This window comes from Sorex fumeus, unplaced genomic scaffold (genome assembly GCF_029834395.1).
Source record: "Sorex fumeus unplaced genomic scaffold, SorFum_2.1 ptg000007l, whole genome shotgun sequence".
NCBI lineage: Eukaryota > Metazoa > Chordata > Mammalia > Eulipotyphla > Soricidae > Sorex > Sorex fumeus.
Genome location: NW_026606064.1, coordinates 4,710,957 through 4,728,515, shown reverse-complemented (window position 1 = coordinate 4,728,515; position 17,559 = coordinate 4,710,957). Strand labels below are relative to the sequence as shown.

At 34.6% G+C, this 17,559-nt stretch overlaps 2 protein-coding genes across 2 annotated transcripts; both read left to right on the top strand.

Moving 5' to 3' along the window:
• Positions 1–291: 291 nt before the first annotated feature.
• Positions 292–1,236, top strand: LOC130043632 (olfactory receptor 5F1-like). The gene has a single exon (XM_056136065.1). It carries the CDS (start codon positions 292–294, stop codon positions 1,234–1,236), a length of 945 nt encoding a protein of 314 aa, XP_055992040.1.
• Positions 1,237–12,259: 11,023 nt separating this feature from the next.
• Positions 12,260–13,198, top strand: LOC130043659 (olfactory receptor 5AS1). Its single transcript, XM_056136094.1, has one exon. The coding sequence runs from the start codon at positions 12,260–12,262 to the stop codon at positions 13,196–13,198; it is 939 nt and encodes a 312-aa protein (XP_055992069.1).
• Positions 13,199–17,559: the final 4,361 nt, after the last annotated feature.

The following is a 17,559-nucleotide window of genomic DNA, read 5'->3' as shown; positions in this document are numbered from 1 at the left end:
AAAATCATTTTAAATAAACATGATGTGGAAGAAACATGAAAGTGGAATATTTGGACTTAGACTAGAGATCCAGCATGTAAGGATGAATAGATTACAGTATATTATTTTCAAATATTTGTTCAGTATGCATCTTAGTTCCTATTACTGCACCAAACTACTTACAGTGATTTTTTTATGCTAGATGTTGTTTTTTTTTCCTTTTACATGGATTTCTGTGAGATTTCTTGTAAATATTTGAACAGAGAAACATTTAAATTTATTGCAAGTATAATTCAAATATATTGGCAACAGATGAGCAAAAATAATTACACTTCAGTGACTAACTTTATGCTGCTGGGTTTAGCAGACACTTTGGAACTCCAGATTATTCTCTTTTTAATTTTCTCAGTGATTTACACACTTACGGTTCTGGGAAACGTTGGCATGATCCTTTTAATAAAGATTGATTCCCACCTTCACACACCCATGTATTTCTTTCTGGCTAACCTGTCCTTCGTGGATATTTGTTATTCATCTACCATCACCCCAAAGATGCTGGCAGATTTATTATCAGAGAAGAAAACCATTTCCTTTGCTGGCTGCTTCCTACAAATGTACTTCTTCGTAGCCATGGCCACAACAGAATGCATTCTCTTTGGACTAATGGCCTATGACCGTTATGTGGCCATATGCAACCCACTGCTTTACTCCTTGACCATGTCTCCTACAATCTGCCTGAAAATGGCGGCAGGGGCCTTTACAGCAGGACTGTTGAACTCCATGGTTAACACCAGTTATGTAAGCAGTTTGCCATTCTGTGGTTCCAATGTCATCCACCACTTCTTCTGTGATAGTCCTCCACTTTTTAAGCTCTCATGTTCTGATGCACGCCTGACTGAAAGCATTTTCTCCACTTTTGCTGGTGTGAATATAGTTGGGTCTCTGATTGTCATTCTCACTTCCTATGCTTACATTCTCTTCTCCATTTTTCGGATGCACTCAGGGGCAGGGAGGCACAAAGCATTGTCCACATGTGCCTCTCACTTGACAGCTATAATCCTGTTCTATTCCACCTCTATCTATACATATCTGAAACCTAGTTCCACCTATGCGCTCAACCGGGACAAAGTGGCTTCAGTTTTCTACACAGTGGTGATTCCCATGTTGAACCCTCTCATCTATAGCCTTAGGAATAAGGAAGTGAAGACGGCTTTTAGAAATGTAATTGCTAAGAAAAGGGTCCTTTCATCCGTGTGATCGTATTTTTAAAAAGTATAAGAAATTAAACTATCTTAATGAATGTCAGTGACTTCTTCAAACCTAGAGATTTTGATTAGTTATTTGTGAAGCAATCACATTCTGTAATGCTCGATTTACTTATGCTTTTAAACATGTTTAGCCATGTCATTAGCTCAGTAATTCTACACTGTAATTCATTGTGTACATAAATAATAACATAATAAAATAACCCTAATACTAAGTTATTAGTCATTTGTTTCTTTATTTAAAAAATCACTCAGCACGATTTTCTAAATTTTCTATTCTTTCTGCAACCCATCACTTTTAAATCTTTTAATTATATTTTATGGCGTACAGCTTCATGCGTCCTTCTGAAAATTGTTCTATTTTTATTTATCTCAAGAACAAATTTAAATTTTAATGGCATTGGGATACTAAATACTCTTATGAGTTTATTCATGTGATTCTCATTTTTCTAACCTGAAAATATTTGTGAACACTTCTTCTGTGAATGCAATTCTGCTCTGCTATTGTATCTTATTTTAATAATTTCTTTATATTTTATTTGCTGTTTAATCTTACCATTCCCCAAAAGTACATATTAATGAAAGTTTTAAATTATTTATTTTTAGAAATTAAATAATTAAAATTATTAAGGAAGTTTTAAATGTGTGTGTCTTGTCAATATTTTTATCAATAATTCTGAATTAGAAGGAATGGAATTTGTGACAATACATATAAACAAATGTTTGAAAAAATTAGATATGATGTGAAAAGAACTCATCCTGCTGCCAGCAGGATACCAGTTCAAGTCTGAAACAAACCATTAGAAGACAATTCAACAAGAACAAAGCCCTTATAAAAGTAAGAATGAAGAGAACTGAGAGAGAGCTCAAGGACCTGAGCACATACTTTGTTTGCAAGAAATTCAGAGCTATTAGATCCATGGCATTGCATGATCCCTTGTGCCCTGGAAAGGTGACCTTCATCACTGAGGTGGGGTGTGATGCCTATAAACTATTGGGAATGACCTACAAAACAAGGACTCTAAATAAAGAGGTCAACCATAGATCAAAGCCTTCTTCTTTGACAGTGCTCCAAAAAAAGACTCGTGTCAAATGGATATACCCCAAGCCTCAACATCTTGGAGGAGACTTTGTCTTCTCAATGCACCTCTGAGAATCCATTCAACAGCTATTCCTGATTTCTTTATGCATGTGAAAACCTTTTGGACAAACTGGCAGGCTACCGAATGTAACCTGCCCACACGGCAGAGTCTAGCAAACTCCCCGTGGTATACCCAATATGCCAAGTACCAGTAACAATGATGGGTCTCATTCTCCTAACCCTGAAAGAGCCTTGAATATGGCACTTTTAAAAAAATCTCAGGGCTAGGACGAAGGAGACATCACTGGGGCCTGCTCGAGGCAATTCGACGAATAGCAGGATGGTCGTGATCGTGATCGTGAAAACCTTAAAGACATATGGAACTCTCTCATCTTTCATGATTCCCTTAATAAAAATAAACTTATGACTTGACTTATGTGTTCTTAGATTTTGTTTTATTATTTGAAATAACACCCAACTGAGCTCGGAGCTTTCTCCTGGATCTATGCTCATGGATCTCTCCTGTTTTAGCTGACTTAAGTCTACATTAAGGAACTATATGGACTACTGGGAATCAAACCCCAGTGAGCCATGTGCAAAGCAAGTGCCCTTGCTTCCACTATCAATTCTGGTCCCCTGAAACTATTTTTTTTAAGTGTGAAACAAAGAGCCTGCTTAAAGTTTGGGACTGACTTCTATTTCTAAGTAGAATGAAAGCTGACCTTAACTTAAGAACATGAGCTTCTCGAAAATCAGAAGGCTGGCACCAGTTCACATGCTTTGAAGTTCAAATGGGTCTTGAATACATCTTGATAGGGGATTTAGTGAGGCTGCAGGATCTTGTGTATATTTTCACAATCTTTACTTTCCTGGACACTTATTTATCGATCACATCAGGAGACCCAACCAGGAGTGAGATAACCTGCCCACAATCTCAATTTCCCCCTCAGGCTGACATTTTTTTCCTGCATACTATCCTATAAGCTGATTTAGTGAGGCTCAAAAAATTAGAACTTAGTTTACAAAATCTGTGGACTCTCAAATTTTAAAATATAAATGAATATTTTGGGAGTAGTGAAAGATCAATATTTAAGAAACTTAGGAATTCAAATATGAACCACCCCTCTGCAAACTAATAGATGGAGTCCTTATTTTAAACAATAACTGCTGTGTTTAAACATTTTTGCATTATTATAAATTGAATTTAGACTTACCTGTTAAATGTAAATACTTTCAAAAGGATTTATTATGATTTTGCTAAAAATAAGAAATCAAACGTTTTCTGAGATAGCACAGTAACCTAGTGCTTGCCTTCACATGGCAGACCAGGGTGTGATTCCTCGCATCCCAGTCCTGCCAGGACTGGTGCCTCAGTGCAAAACTGAGAATAGTCCCTGAGCACTTGTAGGAGCAGCTCTGAAAGAAGACTCAGTTTCTGGTCTGGAGCGACACAGGTTTGATTTCCAGCATCCCATATTGTCATCCAAGCACTGCCAGGAGTAATTCCTGAGTGCAGAGCCAGGAGTAAGCCCTGAGCATCGCTGGGTGTGACCCCCCCCCAAAAAAAGCCTTAGTTTCCCCTCACCACAGTTGCTTGAACCTCTGTTTTAGCTGACTTAAGTCTACATTTTAGACATTCCTGCAGATTACTGGACTCTCTCTGATACTGAGTAGTTTACACTTTCCTGAGACTATATGTTTGGTTCCAGCTTTAGGGCTCAAGGGAGACCTGGAGATAAGGGACATAACACTGATAGATGGCCGAGTGGATCACTGAAGAGGCTCTGCATAAACAAACAACCATACCATTCTACACTAAAATACTCATAGGGAGTTACTCTTAGTTTAACAGTACAAAAGCCCCAAATTATCTAGCATGTTCTGTAAGACTAAGAGAACTTCCTGCATTCCTTGTAATTATCTTGTCACTTGACCCAGTTTTCTTATACACGCCCCACAAAAAGAGCAATATTTTATTTAGCCTACACTAAATTCCTCCTCTGCTGGGGAGTTTCTTCTCTCTACTTACTTTCCAATAAACTTTTCTATTTTCTAAGAGTCTGAGTCTGAGCATCTTTATGACTCAATATTTTTGTTCTGGGAAATATTAAAGAATCTGGCAACCATTGATACAAGAAGAGACCCAATGTCACTGCTCCTACTTTAGGTAACCCCCAACCCAACACCACTAAAACCTGAAAATAGACAAAGCTAATTTGATATAACAATTGTAGTAAGCATCACACAATGGTCAAGAACATGAAAATAATGTATGCATGCATAATTGACATACTTCAAAGAAAGAACACCCATTACAATATTTTGTCAAAGAGCAAAGAAAGGACACCCATTACAATATTATGTCAAAAGATAAAACCCAGTTGTCTGGTGTACAGAAAAAAACAATTTAAAGTTCTTGAATTGGTGTAAAACGTGTAATCTTAAAGGACTGCTCGCTTAAAACTGTGAAATACAAGTCAAATAGAATGTGTGATATCAACAAATAGAAATAAAGAGCTTTTTCAATACACAGGAAGACTCAGGAGACTAAGGTGATCCTTGGTTCTCAACAATTTGACCCACCTCCAAGGTGGACAAAATAAGACAAAACTAATAGGGGAAGGGCAGACATACAGGCTCAAACACTAGCAAAGGGGAAATTGATAGTTTGGTGAGAAGCTGCTGTGCTAGTACTTGGAATAAGCAAAGATTCCAAAGATAAGTAACAAAAAGTCGCTTTATTTTCCATGTCAAATAATTTAAAGAGTGTGAGAAATCAAAAAAAACTTTTGATGCACCTGTCAAATTATATTGATTCTATATATCTGCCTCTGATCATCTTTTGACTTGAAGTTTGATCTTCTACCTTCAGAGGAGACATGAAACTCTATCCTGTAATCCCCAAGCTTCCTAAATCCGTTTTATAATGAAAACAACATGTAGTCAGACACATCTTATTTAGAAATTGTCTTGAACTTTCACAAAAGGTAATTCAAATTTTTACTGCATTATCAACATTTTAAAAATGAGTCATTTTAAATTATAGCTGTTGAAAATGGAAATAATAGAATATGCAAGAAAGACACTGGGAGGAAGCTCTAAGCAGTTGGTACTGATGGTTCCTGCAATGACATGTATTATGTTCACTACCATGTGACATTAATTTGATAGCTCACCCTGTAATGAAAACAATGGTGTTTCCACTTTCTTTTTTTTTGCTTTTTTTGGGTCACACCCAGAGATGCTCAGAGGTTACTCCTGGCTCTGCACTCAGTAATTACTCCTGGAGGTATTGGGGGACCATATGGGATGCAGGGAATCAAACCCAGGTCTGCTACATGCAAGGCAAACACTATCACTCCGCCCACGGTGTCTTCATTTTCAACTACAAAATCACAGTAAAAGGGTACAATAAATGTCAAATTATTGGTTATTTCAAATGGCTAAATTTTTGTGCTTGATATGAATGAAAGCAATTTCTGAGAGGCAAGCAGGAATTTTGGAGAATTAGATAAATTCTGAAGACTATATATAGTGGTATTAGGGAGCAAAAAGTCACACATAAAATACAATCATATTCAGAGAATGGAGAGTCTTCTGTAATGATATTGCTCTCTTATATGTAGTGTAGACAAAGGAAAAATATTAGAATAACAGATGCAGAGATCAAATAAGAGAATCTGAATGTAAACAATGGCTTTGAAATATCAATGTTATTGTGATAACGGCTATTGTTTATTAAATTTATATCTTTTTCCACCTCTCTAAAAATTTTCCTAGTGTTTGAATCACTCTATTTACAATGCTACATTATCCTAGGTGTTGTCTTTTCCTGGTTTCGGTTCTCCTTTTATATCATATACATTAGGAAGGGAAATATTTACACGCAATATAAGTTTAAGCCAAATATGTTGATCACAAATGGACAAAAATCATTATACTCCAGTGACTGAATTCATCCTTTTGGGATTAACAGACACACTGGAACTTCAAATCATCCTCCTTTTTGCTTTTCTCAGTGATTTACACATTTATAGTTCTGGAAAATATTGGGATGATTCTTTTAATAAAGATTGATTCCCACTTCACACATTCATGCATTTCTTTCTGGCTAACCTGTCCTTTTCATCCTTACCTTTTACTATTACTTTCTCTTCTCCAACTAACAGCTATAACTCTTTTCTAATCCACCTCCATCTTAACATATCTGAAACCTAGTTCCAGCTATGCACTCAATCGGGACAAAGTGGCTTCAGTCTTGTACACAGTGGTGATTCCCATGTTGAATCCTCTCATCTATAGCCTTAGGAATAAGGAAATGAAGAAGGCTTTAAGACATGCAACTACCAGAAAAAGAATCCTTTCATTTATGTAAAACTCTGTCCTGGATCCTAGGTCAACAAGGAGACTAAAATAAGGGCAATGATGTCCAGAAAGACTTAGACCAACTGAACAATCTTGTGACTTTTCTCGCATCATTTATAAACACTTGCAATATTTGCCAACCAATCATGCCATACTGATGACACAAATTTATGCATTTTTCATTCTACACACCTTAGCAGCCTTAGGACACTGACAGACTCTGTGCCACTGTCATTACTACAAAGAGGGTTAAAATCTAAATTACAAACAAACTTCTAAGGGGCCCTGTTATATATAGTGCCTCAATTACTAAAGTAAAATAAAAGCATCAGTTGAGTAGAATGAGTGGAGATAGCACAGCGTTAGAGCGTTTGCCTTGCATGCAGCCAACATAGCCAACCCGAGTTGGATTCCTCCGCCCCTCTCGGAGAGCCCGGCAAGCTACCGAGAGTATCTCGCCCGCACAGCAGAGCCTGGCAAGCTCCCCATGAAGTATTCGATATGCCAAACACAGTAACAACAAAGTCTCCAATGGAGACGTTACTGGGCCCGCTCAAGCATTTTTTTACAAAACCACAAATACATATATCTGATCAGATGGGAAATTATTATTTACAGTTTCAAATTAATAAAAATAAGATCAAATAAGTTTCTCACAGATTATTTATTATTAGTATTGAAGATTATTATTTAGAACAGTTATATTTACTCAATTAGTTGAGAAAAAAGGGAAATTTGGAGCTTGAGCAATTCTATATATTTCATATATAAAAACTATATAATCATTATACTATACTATATATACATCTATATGTATATATACATATATATAATATAGTGGTTAAGGTGTTTATCTTGCATGCAGGCTTAACTGGGTTTGATCCTCGGCACCACATCTGGTCCCCTGAACCCACCAGGAGTGATCCCTGAGTGAAGAGCCATGAGTAAAAATCACCAACTGTGACCAAAAAATTAAACTAAAAAAAAAGAAACTTGAGTGACTGGGATTCACCTCAAGAATATTGATTTCACACTTAATAGTTACTACTCATAAGTGCTTTAATGTATACTGAAGAATCTGGCACATGTAATTAATGCCACAGGAAAAATTATTTATCAACTAATAGGATTCAATTTAATCCAATTAGGATCAAATTAATTAAATTTAGTTCTGATGAATATTTCAATTATTTTATTTAATCATGCTGAGTAATATTTTAATCAAGCTGTGGAATATTTTAATCAGATATCACAGTGATGAAGGCATATGTTATTTTGTAACTGTCTTTGTTATAGTCAATTATGCAATTACTCTTTAGCTTTCTTACTTAACGTAAGTCACTCAGACCATACAACTGGAAACTAGGTAATTACCAAGCCAATGTTCTCCTGGGGTTGGGGATTATCTTGGGATATTTTCCCACTTGTCACAGACTAGATAATAAATACTCACCTCTCATAAGAAGTATTTGTAAATTCTGGAGAGAACCTTAGCCTCTCCTCAAAAAAAAAAAATCTACTATTCAAACTTCTAGATGAATAGAAGGTAGGTAATGGATTTCTTAGAGTATCAACAAAATGTCTAGTGTGACTCTGAGATGTCTTAAGATAAAATGCATCTTCACCCGATCTTCATGGAATTTTCTAGGCTTGTGTGTGTATATACAACTGTAGATGGAGAAGGTTAGGGGAAAAAATCTGACCATATCTTTCAATTTACAAAAGTTACTGCCTGATTCATTGTATTCTTTATTGTCATAAGGGCTTACTGATTCTAGCCATCTTGGGATTTTGGGATACCCATGATCTAATTAATTTAGTCAACCTAATTATGTAAACTAAACCTTATCAAAATCTCAGTTTCTATGACCCCATCAACATTTTTGAATATATGACTAACTTGCCATTTTTCTAAAATTATCCAATGAAATAATGATAATGAACAGGATGATAAATTAGTAAATAATTGTAACGGTATTGATAGTGAAAACAATAACGAATACGTTTTTATTAGCATAGCACATGCCAGAATGTAAACTATTTCTATAAATTATCTAGCTCCACTTCAGTTTCAACCTTCTTGTATATTACTGCTCTAATTAACCAAAACAAAGAAATTTAGCCTTACAGAGATTTAAAGACTTGTAAAATGTAAACATTGAACTGAATTTGAATTTAGTTTTGCCTTTCTCTATCCTATATTTTTAAAGCCATATTATAAAGTGAAAGAACAAACAGGGTGAATACTTACTTCTCTCTCTCTCTCTCTGTGTTCTACTTTAGAGACTAAAAAATCCATCCACAGATGCTTTTTAGAAACTATAGTTTTGTAAGATGAGAACTCCCTGAGAATCAGTGGGGTCCAGCTTAATTTAGAAGATAATCTCAGCTAGAGGTGAGTCTTTCAATACAAATGACACTCATCTGAGAAGCTGAGACTCTCAGTCAACCATTGATTACAGAAACTTTCTAGAGAATTCTTTGGATTTTATGAGGATTCAAAAAATAAAAATAACAGAATTTTACCACATAACTTCTTTATGGACATACGATAAACTTATGCAAATAACTAATGGCATGTTATTCATACATCAATCTAATGAATGTGACTTAATCATTAAACCTGAAAAATAAAATCATCGGTTATGTAATTCCCTATTTTATTTTGAGCACTTCCATTCTATAGATGAATAACATCTAAGAATTCTTACAATGGTAGAAAACATTTAAACATTTTCTGATTAATGGGTAAGAACTGAATGCCCATAAATACTTGGGAAATTTAACTCCATCCCTATGTCTCAACTTTATTATCTGTAAAGATAAAATTATTACTTATGATAATACATCCCAAAGAATCATAAAATGTCTTGCCCCACCTCCATTATTTTAGATATTATTTATTTATTGCTATCACCATTACCATTAATGCAGATAATTAGTTAGGGTAACTGAACATTAGAGAACATTCTGATTTATCGAAAACCCAGGTAAGGACTGTTTTGAAATAAACTATAATTTGCTTTAGTTTGATACTTGATAAAGAGTTTATGCTTCATTTTTTAGATAAAAATGTGTTATGATAATTTTTGTGTTTATTTCTTTATCTCATTGAAGAAATAAAGCATGTCTTCATAAGCTTGCCTCATTATTTGATATTTATTTTTTAGGGCCATACCTGGGTGTGATCAGGGCTTTCTTTTGACTCTGTGCTCAAGGACCATTCCTGAAAGATTCAGAGGACCTCATGTAGTGCTGGGGATAGAATCCTGGTCAGCTGTATACAATGCAAGGTCCTGACATGCTATAATATCTGGGCCCAAGATTGCCTGATTTTTGCCAATTTATATCAATCATAAAGAAAGAAATGGTTCCTAAAACATGATATGCACAATTTCATTTATTCAGATCAAGGGTGTAGCTCTGATTTTATTAATGAGGCTTTCATGGTATAACAGGTTAAATAATTTGTAGTCATAGAGTTACGAGTACAATGGGTCTCAGGTCCCCAGTCACTTTCTGCCTTCTCTACTAGCTTTTTTGCTACGGTCTCTTGGGTACCACTAATAGCAAATCAAGCAGGACTTAGAGGCTGCTGCATCTCAAAAGATGATTATTTAGATGAGCTCTTTAATAAAATATTGTATTCCTCCTTTAACCATTTAAGCAGTGTAAAATCCTTAAACTCCAATTTAGAATGCATATACTGCATTCTAATTAATTACATATCTCCAAGCTACTTTGAAGACTGGACTGTTTTGAAACCATTTAATTAAAAAAATTTAAAAAATTATGAGAGAAAATAATCTTAGTATACTTCACAGCAGAGACATATTTTTTTTTCTTCTAAGAGTTCATTGCAGATACCTGCCTTCTATCGGTTCTCTCTAAGATATTACTTCCCATTAGACTATGGTTTCGTTGGGATATAACCCTGATGTTGCTAGAGATGAGAGAGAACAGATTTCCACTTTGTATTTGTTTTCTTACCAACTACAGTATTACTCATGTGAGTCACTTCTAAAATGAATCTGCTTTACAGCCAACTAAAATTTATTTTCATATGTGTACATCCTGGTCTTTATTTTTGAATAGCTATTTTAACATGGTCATTTATTTTCCTTTATTTTCCTTTATGTCCTTGATATAAAAGTTTATTAAGTACAGAAACTTAGTTTTCCTTCAAAACACATGCCTCTAGGATCTCACACCAGACATTATCTTAACATAAAGACTGAACATAAAAAGAGCCATAAACCTAGAAAAATAAAAGCAATACTTTTTAGCATCTATGTAGGTGATTTGCTGTGGCCAAATAAAGCACTTACATAGCACACATTTCTGCAAGCTCACACTCACATAGTAGTTGGTCTTACAAGAGAACACAAATGATATATTTATGATACTGAGATAAGATGAATATTGAGGATTCAAAGAGATAGCAGATAGCACAATGGGTAGTGCATTTGCCACGCAAACAACCTATCTGGGTTTGATCCCCGGTGGCCCATATGGTCTCCAAGATCTACCAGGAATGATTTCTGAGTCCATAACCAGGAATAACCCCTGAGGATTACCAGTTGTGACCCCAAAGCAAAAATAAACATACAAAAATAAATATTAAAACAACTGAGCATTTCAAGCTCCTGGTGAGCAATTAAAAATATATAAAATCAATTTCTTTGTTTTAATTAATTTATTTAATACATAGTCATGTTCTTATTTTATCATGCACCACTTAAATGCTTTCAAATGCATACTTTAACATATATACTTGCTTTAAAATATATACTTGCTTATTTCTATAATCATGATAGATAAATAGCTTTGTTAAGTTCACACAATGTGTAAGTAGCAAGGTTAAGATTTTAACCCTAGTCATATCCTACATCACTCTGTACTATTTTTGGGTTTTGGACTGCACCCAGAAGTACTCAGGGGTTACTCCTGGGTCTGTGCTGAAGAAGTACTCCTGGTGGGGTCGGGAGACCTTATCAAATGCCAGAGATCAAATTCTGGTTGGCTGCAATCAAGGTGAGCACCATATCTGCTGTACTATCTCTGCTCCCCACTACCAATATCTCAAATATGCTTCCTTAGAATCTTCAAGTTTACCTACGATTTTATTTTTTAAATCCTAGAATTTTCTACAACTCTACAATCCCTTAAGTGAAAAATGTCATTTCTATATATGAAATGTCAGAATTTGCTTCAAAGAGGTCCGCCAATTGTCATAATTCTAGTATGTCCTATCAATTTAGTTTCATCCTCTTTCAGCTTAAAACTGATAGAAAGTACTATCACTTAAAGGACACCACTTTTTGTATTACTGCTTCTCAAAAGATACTCTGAGTAAATGTCCTCTGGTATGAATGCTGGTTTTTAATTATTGCAATGAAATGACAAAATGAAACAAGTATTCCATAAAATGCCATCAATATGATTTCATTATCTTTCTATTTGTTTCCTTACAAGGGAAAGTAAAAATATTCTCATTTCACCAATAACTGAAGTCAAATCACTTATTTTGATACCCTGTGTTTTGGATGAGAGAAACAAGAAAACCAAGATGTTGAAGAGTAATTATACTCCACCAACTGAGTTTATATTTGTTGGATTCACAGATTATTATCCTCTCAGAGTCACCTTATTTTTTATATTTCTCATAGTATATATACTAACTGTGGTCGGAAACGTGGGTTTAATAATCCTAGTTAATACCAATGCAAGCCTTCAAACCCCCATGTATTACTTTCTCAGTAACTTGTCTTTCTTAGATATCAGCTATTCCACAGCAATTGCTCCTAAAATGTTGGTGAATTTCTTAGCATCCAAGAAAAGCATCTCTCTCTATGGCTGTGCACTGCAAATGTATTTTTTTGCTTGCTTTGCTGATGCTGAGTGCCTTATCTTGGCAGCCATGGCATATGACCGCTATGCAGCCATCTGTAACCCATTGCTCTATTCCACACTGATGTCTAAGAAAGTCTGTGTTTGTTTTATTGTGTTGGCATACTGCAGCGGAAGTATGACCTCCATGGTACATGTCTGCCTCACTTTCAGATTGCCATTTTGTGGCTCCAATGTTGTCAATCATTTTTTCTGTGATATCCCACCCCTCCTGGCTTTATCATGTGCCGATACCCATCTCAATGAACTTCTGCTCTTCGCCTTGTGTGGCTTCATCCAGACCAGCACTTTTGTCATCATATTTATCTCTTATTTCTGCATCCTCATCACTGTCTTGAGCATCAAGTCGTCCGGCGGCCGAAGCAAAACTTTCTCCACTTGTGCGTCTCATCTTGTAGCTGTCACCTTATTCTATGGGACACTTCTGTTCATGTACTTACGTCCTACCACCAGTTATTCCTTAGACACCGACAAGGTAGTTGCTCTCTTCTATACTGTTGTCTTTCCCATGTTTAACCCAATAATATATAGCTTCAGAAATAAAGATGTCAAAAATGCCCTTAAAAAACTATTAGAAAGAAACTTGGCTATCAAATAACATTCAAATACTTTGAGATTGCTCAAAGTATAGTCGGCTCTTTCTTAAATCAACACTATAACATGAACATATAGATCAAACATTTTAAATTTATCACCAGTTTCCCAAAACAGGCAAATTTCATCTTACTTACTTCAAAATTCTTTTGTCATCTCTGACAGAAAAGTCTCCAAATTATTCTATTCTGTGAAATAGTTACGAATAAAATATTGAGCATTTTTATAATTAGTGATCTCGAGTGTATATGCATTGATTTATTATATATTTTTTTCGGTTTTATTGTGGTATCTTTTAACCTATTTGTTAATCCTAATAGAACATCTTTAATAGAAGGAATTATGTTTCTTGGTTTATTTTTTTAGAAGTTGGTATTATACCTGGTATATTCTATCTTTATAGCAAATGTGGTTTTATGGCTGAATGAATGACATGGATGGATACAAACATAACTTTCTGTAGGGAAATAAACCTAGATTTTTGCACTTACAAAAAAACAGAAAAATTCAATTTTATTCATGGGTGAATAATGGTCATTTCAAGACTTTCAAGATGTCAGATGAAAGGTACATAGCAATAGCAACTTTAATATTAGGACACTGTGAGGTTTCATCATATTGTTTCTCTTCAGACCATATTAATTATCTCTCCACAGTGGGGATCTGAGCGAACCAGTAAACAATTAAGATTGAAAATTGTGCACATTATTAGCCCTTATGCCATAACATTACCCCTTATACATTAATATAAGAGACTTTATCTTCAAGAAGAAAGTGAGCAACCAATTCAATCATTTAGTTTTATATATTGACCACAAATCAAGGGAAATTCAGTGAAATAAAATGAATCTAAAGTTTTTCTGGGATCAATTGTGATGATCAAAGTATCAGATTTTTATTGATCATTTATTCCGTTTTTCTTCTTGTTTTTCCCTATTTTTCTTGACAACTTTAAAGACTATTGTACATTTGCGAATATATAACATTGTGCACATTTTGCAATTAAAAAATATAAATACTGGATTCCAATTATTAAATGTAGCCCTGTAAATGTGAGGACATGATCACGGTCATCATTTTGGTCATTGATTGCCTCGAGCAGGCCCCCGTAACATCTCCTTCGTCCTAGCCCTGAGACTTAAAAAGTGCCACATTCGAGGCTCTTTCAGAGTCAGGAGAATGAGACCCATCATTGTTACTGTTTTTTGGCATATTGAACATGCCACAGGGAGTTTGCCAGACTCTGCGTGTGGGCAGGATACTTTTGGTAGCCTGCCAGGTTCTCCAGAGTAAGTAACAACATGATACTACAGTCTAATAAAATAGGTTATTTGGAAACTAAATTACTGTATGTAAAAATACTGCTATGTTTATTTTTGAGAATTTGAAATGTATCTATCTTAGAATAGTGTAAAGTTTTAGGTAAAAATATTTTAATGGAACAACTACTTTATTGTAATTGTTATTTTACCATTGTTGCAGTATCATTTGATTTTAATGCAATTGTAAACATTTAATTCCTATGTATTTAAGAATTTAAAAATACGTCTGAAAGAATTCAAAAGACTAAGAGTTTTTCAAAGAGTAAAAATACAAAATACTTATATTAAATATTCAGCTTAATGATCCTTTTTGTTCTGCTATGAAGACTCCATCAGAGTAAATTAGAACTTTCTTCATATTAGGTTGGAGCAATAGCACAACCGTAGGGCGTTTGCCTTGCACTCAGCCAGCCTGGACGAACCGGGTTCGATTCCTCTGCCCCTTTCGGAGAGCTGGGCAAGCTACTGAATATCTCACCTGTGCAGCAAAGCCTGGCAAGCTACCCATGAAGTATTCAATATGCCAAACACAGTAACAACAAGTTACTGTTGTTGTATGCCAAACACAATAACGACAAGTCTCAAAATGGAGATATTACTGGGCCGAGCAAATTGATGAACAAAGTAAGGACAGTTTGTTTTTTATTTTTAGTTTCTGAAGTGATGAATTTTTTTTTTTTAGTTTCTGAAGTCATGAATTGTTTTGACACAGTTTCTTAGTATATATCTTCATGTTTAAATCATCATTGAGAATGTCATGGAACAAGCTAATCATCTGTTCATTGTATTAATGAATGTAAGCTATGTAAAAAATACATAATTCATCCTTCTTAATAGGAAAATGTAATCTCAGAAAAAAATCTCTTATTTTTTCATTTTCCAAAATGAATTAGTTACATTATATTAGTCCATAAACTATAATACATTTATAAACTGTCAAATTGTCAAATGTTTACATAGCCTAAATATCCTCAAAACAATGTTATTGGCATTTTTGGTCCAAACTTTCAGGTTGTAGGGAGAGAGTATGACCTTGTTTATTTTAGAACTTCTAGCAACACTCCTGGAATCTTTTCAATAAAAAAGGGCATTCTTCATCTGCACTTATTTTTAGTAAAATAAAAACAATTTTTATTGAAAGGAAAATTTGAGGGGAAGGAAAGAGATACATTTAAGAGAACACAGACTTCTCCAAAATGGAAAAAAATCCACATTCTTCATATTTGTTACCAATAAAATCTTTTCAAAATTACCAAATGTACCCTTAGAAGCATTATTAGTTCTAAATGAGTAATATTGAACTGTCTCAAGAATATGTCTTTGTCCACTAAGCATAAACTAGATACATAGAAGGGAGAATATTCTCTAACATAAATCAGAATAATAATTTGACAAGAGTCTCAGATATGATTTTATTAATTTGCTTTGCATAATGATTTTCTTTATTTGATTATATATAATATACAATATATAATCTAATAATATAAATATAGAAATGAACATATGATTGAAATATCCATGTTAATGAACATGCTTTACTTATTGAATCACATAAAATAGATAAATTAATGCCACCACTTTTAATGATATTAACTTTCTCTTTCAGTCTATGTTGAGAGGGAGAGGGTATTTGAGAAGTTATACATATTGAAGTGATAGAAAGAAATGTAATAAATAAACAGCGCAAATGGTATTTTCTTTGTAGTAATATCTGCCCTCTAATACAAATGTTTTATTCAGTCCATAAATATTCTATGGAACAATTCTACATTTTTATTGCTCTTAAAATGACTACTAGAAGTAAGGGAAAATGGGTTTTATGACAAGTGATTATGTCACTAAAGAAATGAATATTCTGATATTTAGAGGATATAATCGAAATTGCTATTCAAAGGAATGTATCCATTAGTAGCTATTTTTTCCTCATTAATCAATAAGAATTGTTTTCTCAAAACAACTTTGATATTAATTGTCATGTTGATATCAGAGATTTGGAGTGTTGACTGAGAATCCAGTCACTCCAGTTTTCTCCTAGTTAGCTGCAAACACTGGCAAATATAGTGAAGAAATCATACCGTAATTTAGAAATGTACTGCTATTCCAATTAAGTGTACATGTCTTCTATTTTCTTGTTATATGGATTTATTCATTATATTCAAAATATAGAATTTAGGGATTGGAAAAATAGTACAGGAAGTAAGGAGGCACTTACCTGCCTTACGTGCAACCATTTTGATTCTACCCAAGCACCTCCTATGATCTGGCCACCTCCAGGAATTCTGAGCATGGAATCAAGGTTCAGCCCTGAGCACTGCCAGATGTGGCAACACAAAAACAAACAACAACAAGCAAACGCAGGAAGAAAAATAATTCAAAATTTTATATTAATATAACTTCCCAACAGAAAAATATAAAATCATTTTGTGCTCCATAAATATCACCACTCTTTCTTTCATGCATTTTTGTGAAAAGTAAAGAAAATTTACCTGACTCCACTTCTGTTACTGTTCCAATCTGCACCACAGTCTTTATGAACAGAGAATAATGGAGGAAAATTCACAAATATAGAGGCATTTTTAGGTATACTGTTATATTATAGTAGCCATTTTTTAAAAAAATTTTGGAGTCACGATGATATACACAGTCACAAAGCTATTCATGATGAGGTTTCAGTCATACAATGTTCACTCCCATCCTTCCACAAGTGTCCATTTCCCACCACAAATGTCCTCAGTTTCCCTCCTGCCACCCCTCCCCCCAGCTTGTCTCTTTAACGCACTTTTCTCCTCCCTCAATCTTCCCCACTCTCTCTATCCCCAATCTCCATCTCTCTCTCTTTCTCTCTCTCTCTCTCTCTCTCTCTCTCTCTCTCTCTCTCTCTCCCTCTCTCTCCCTCTCTCTCTCTCTCTCTCCTTTCTGGTATTATGGTTTTCATTTCAGATACTGTGGGGTTATCATGTTTTTTTTAACCTACTTTCAGCACACAGTTCCTATCCAGAGTGATCACTTCTAATTATCTTTGTCGTAGTGATCCCTTCTCTAC

What these genes read in the sequence shown, in the direction of transcription:
- LOC130043632 (XM_056136065.1), top strand. Translation starts at nt 292, where the DNA reads ATGAGCAAAAATAATTACACTTCAGTGACTAACTTTATGCTGCTGGGT.
- LOC130043659 (XM_056136094.1), top strand. Translation starts at nt 12,260, where the DNA reads ATGTTGAAGAGTAATTATACTCCACCAACTGAGTTTATATTTGTTGGA.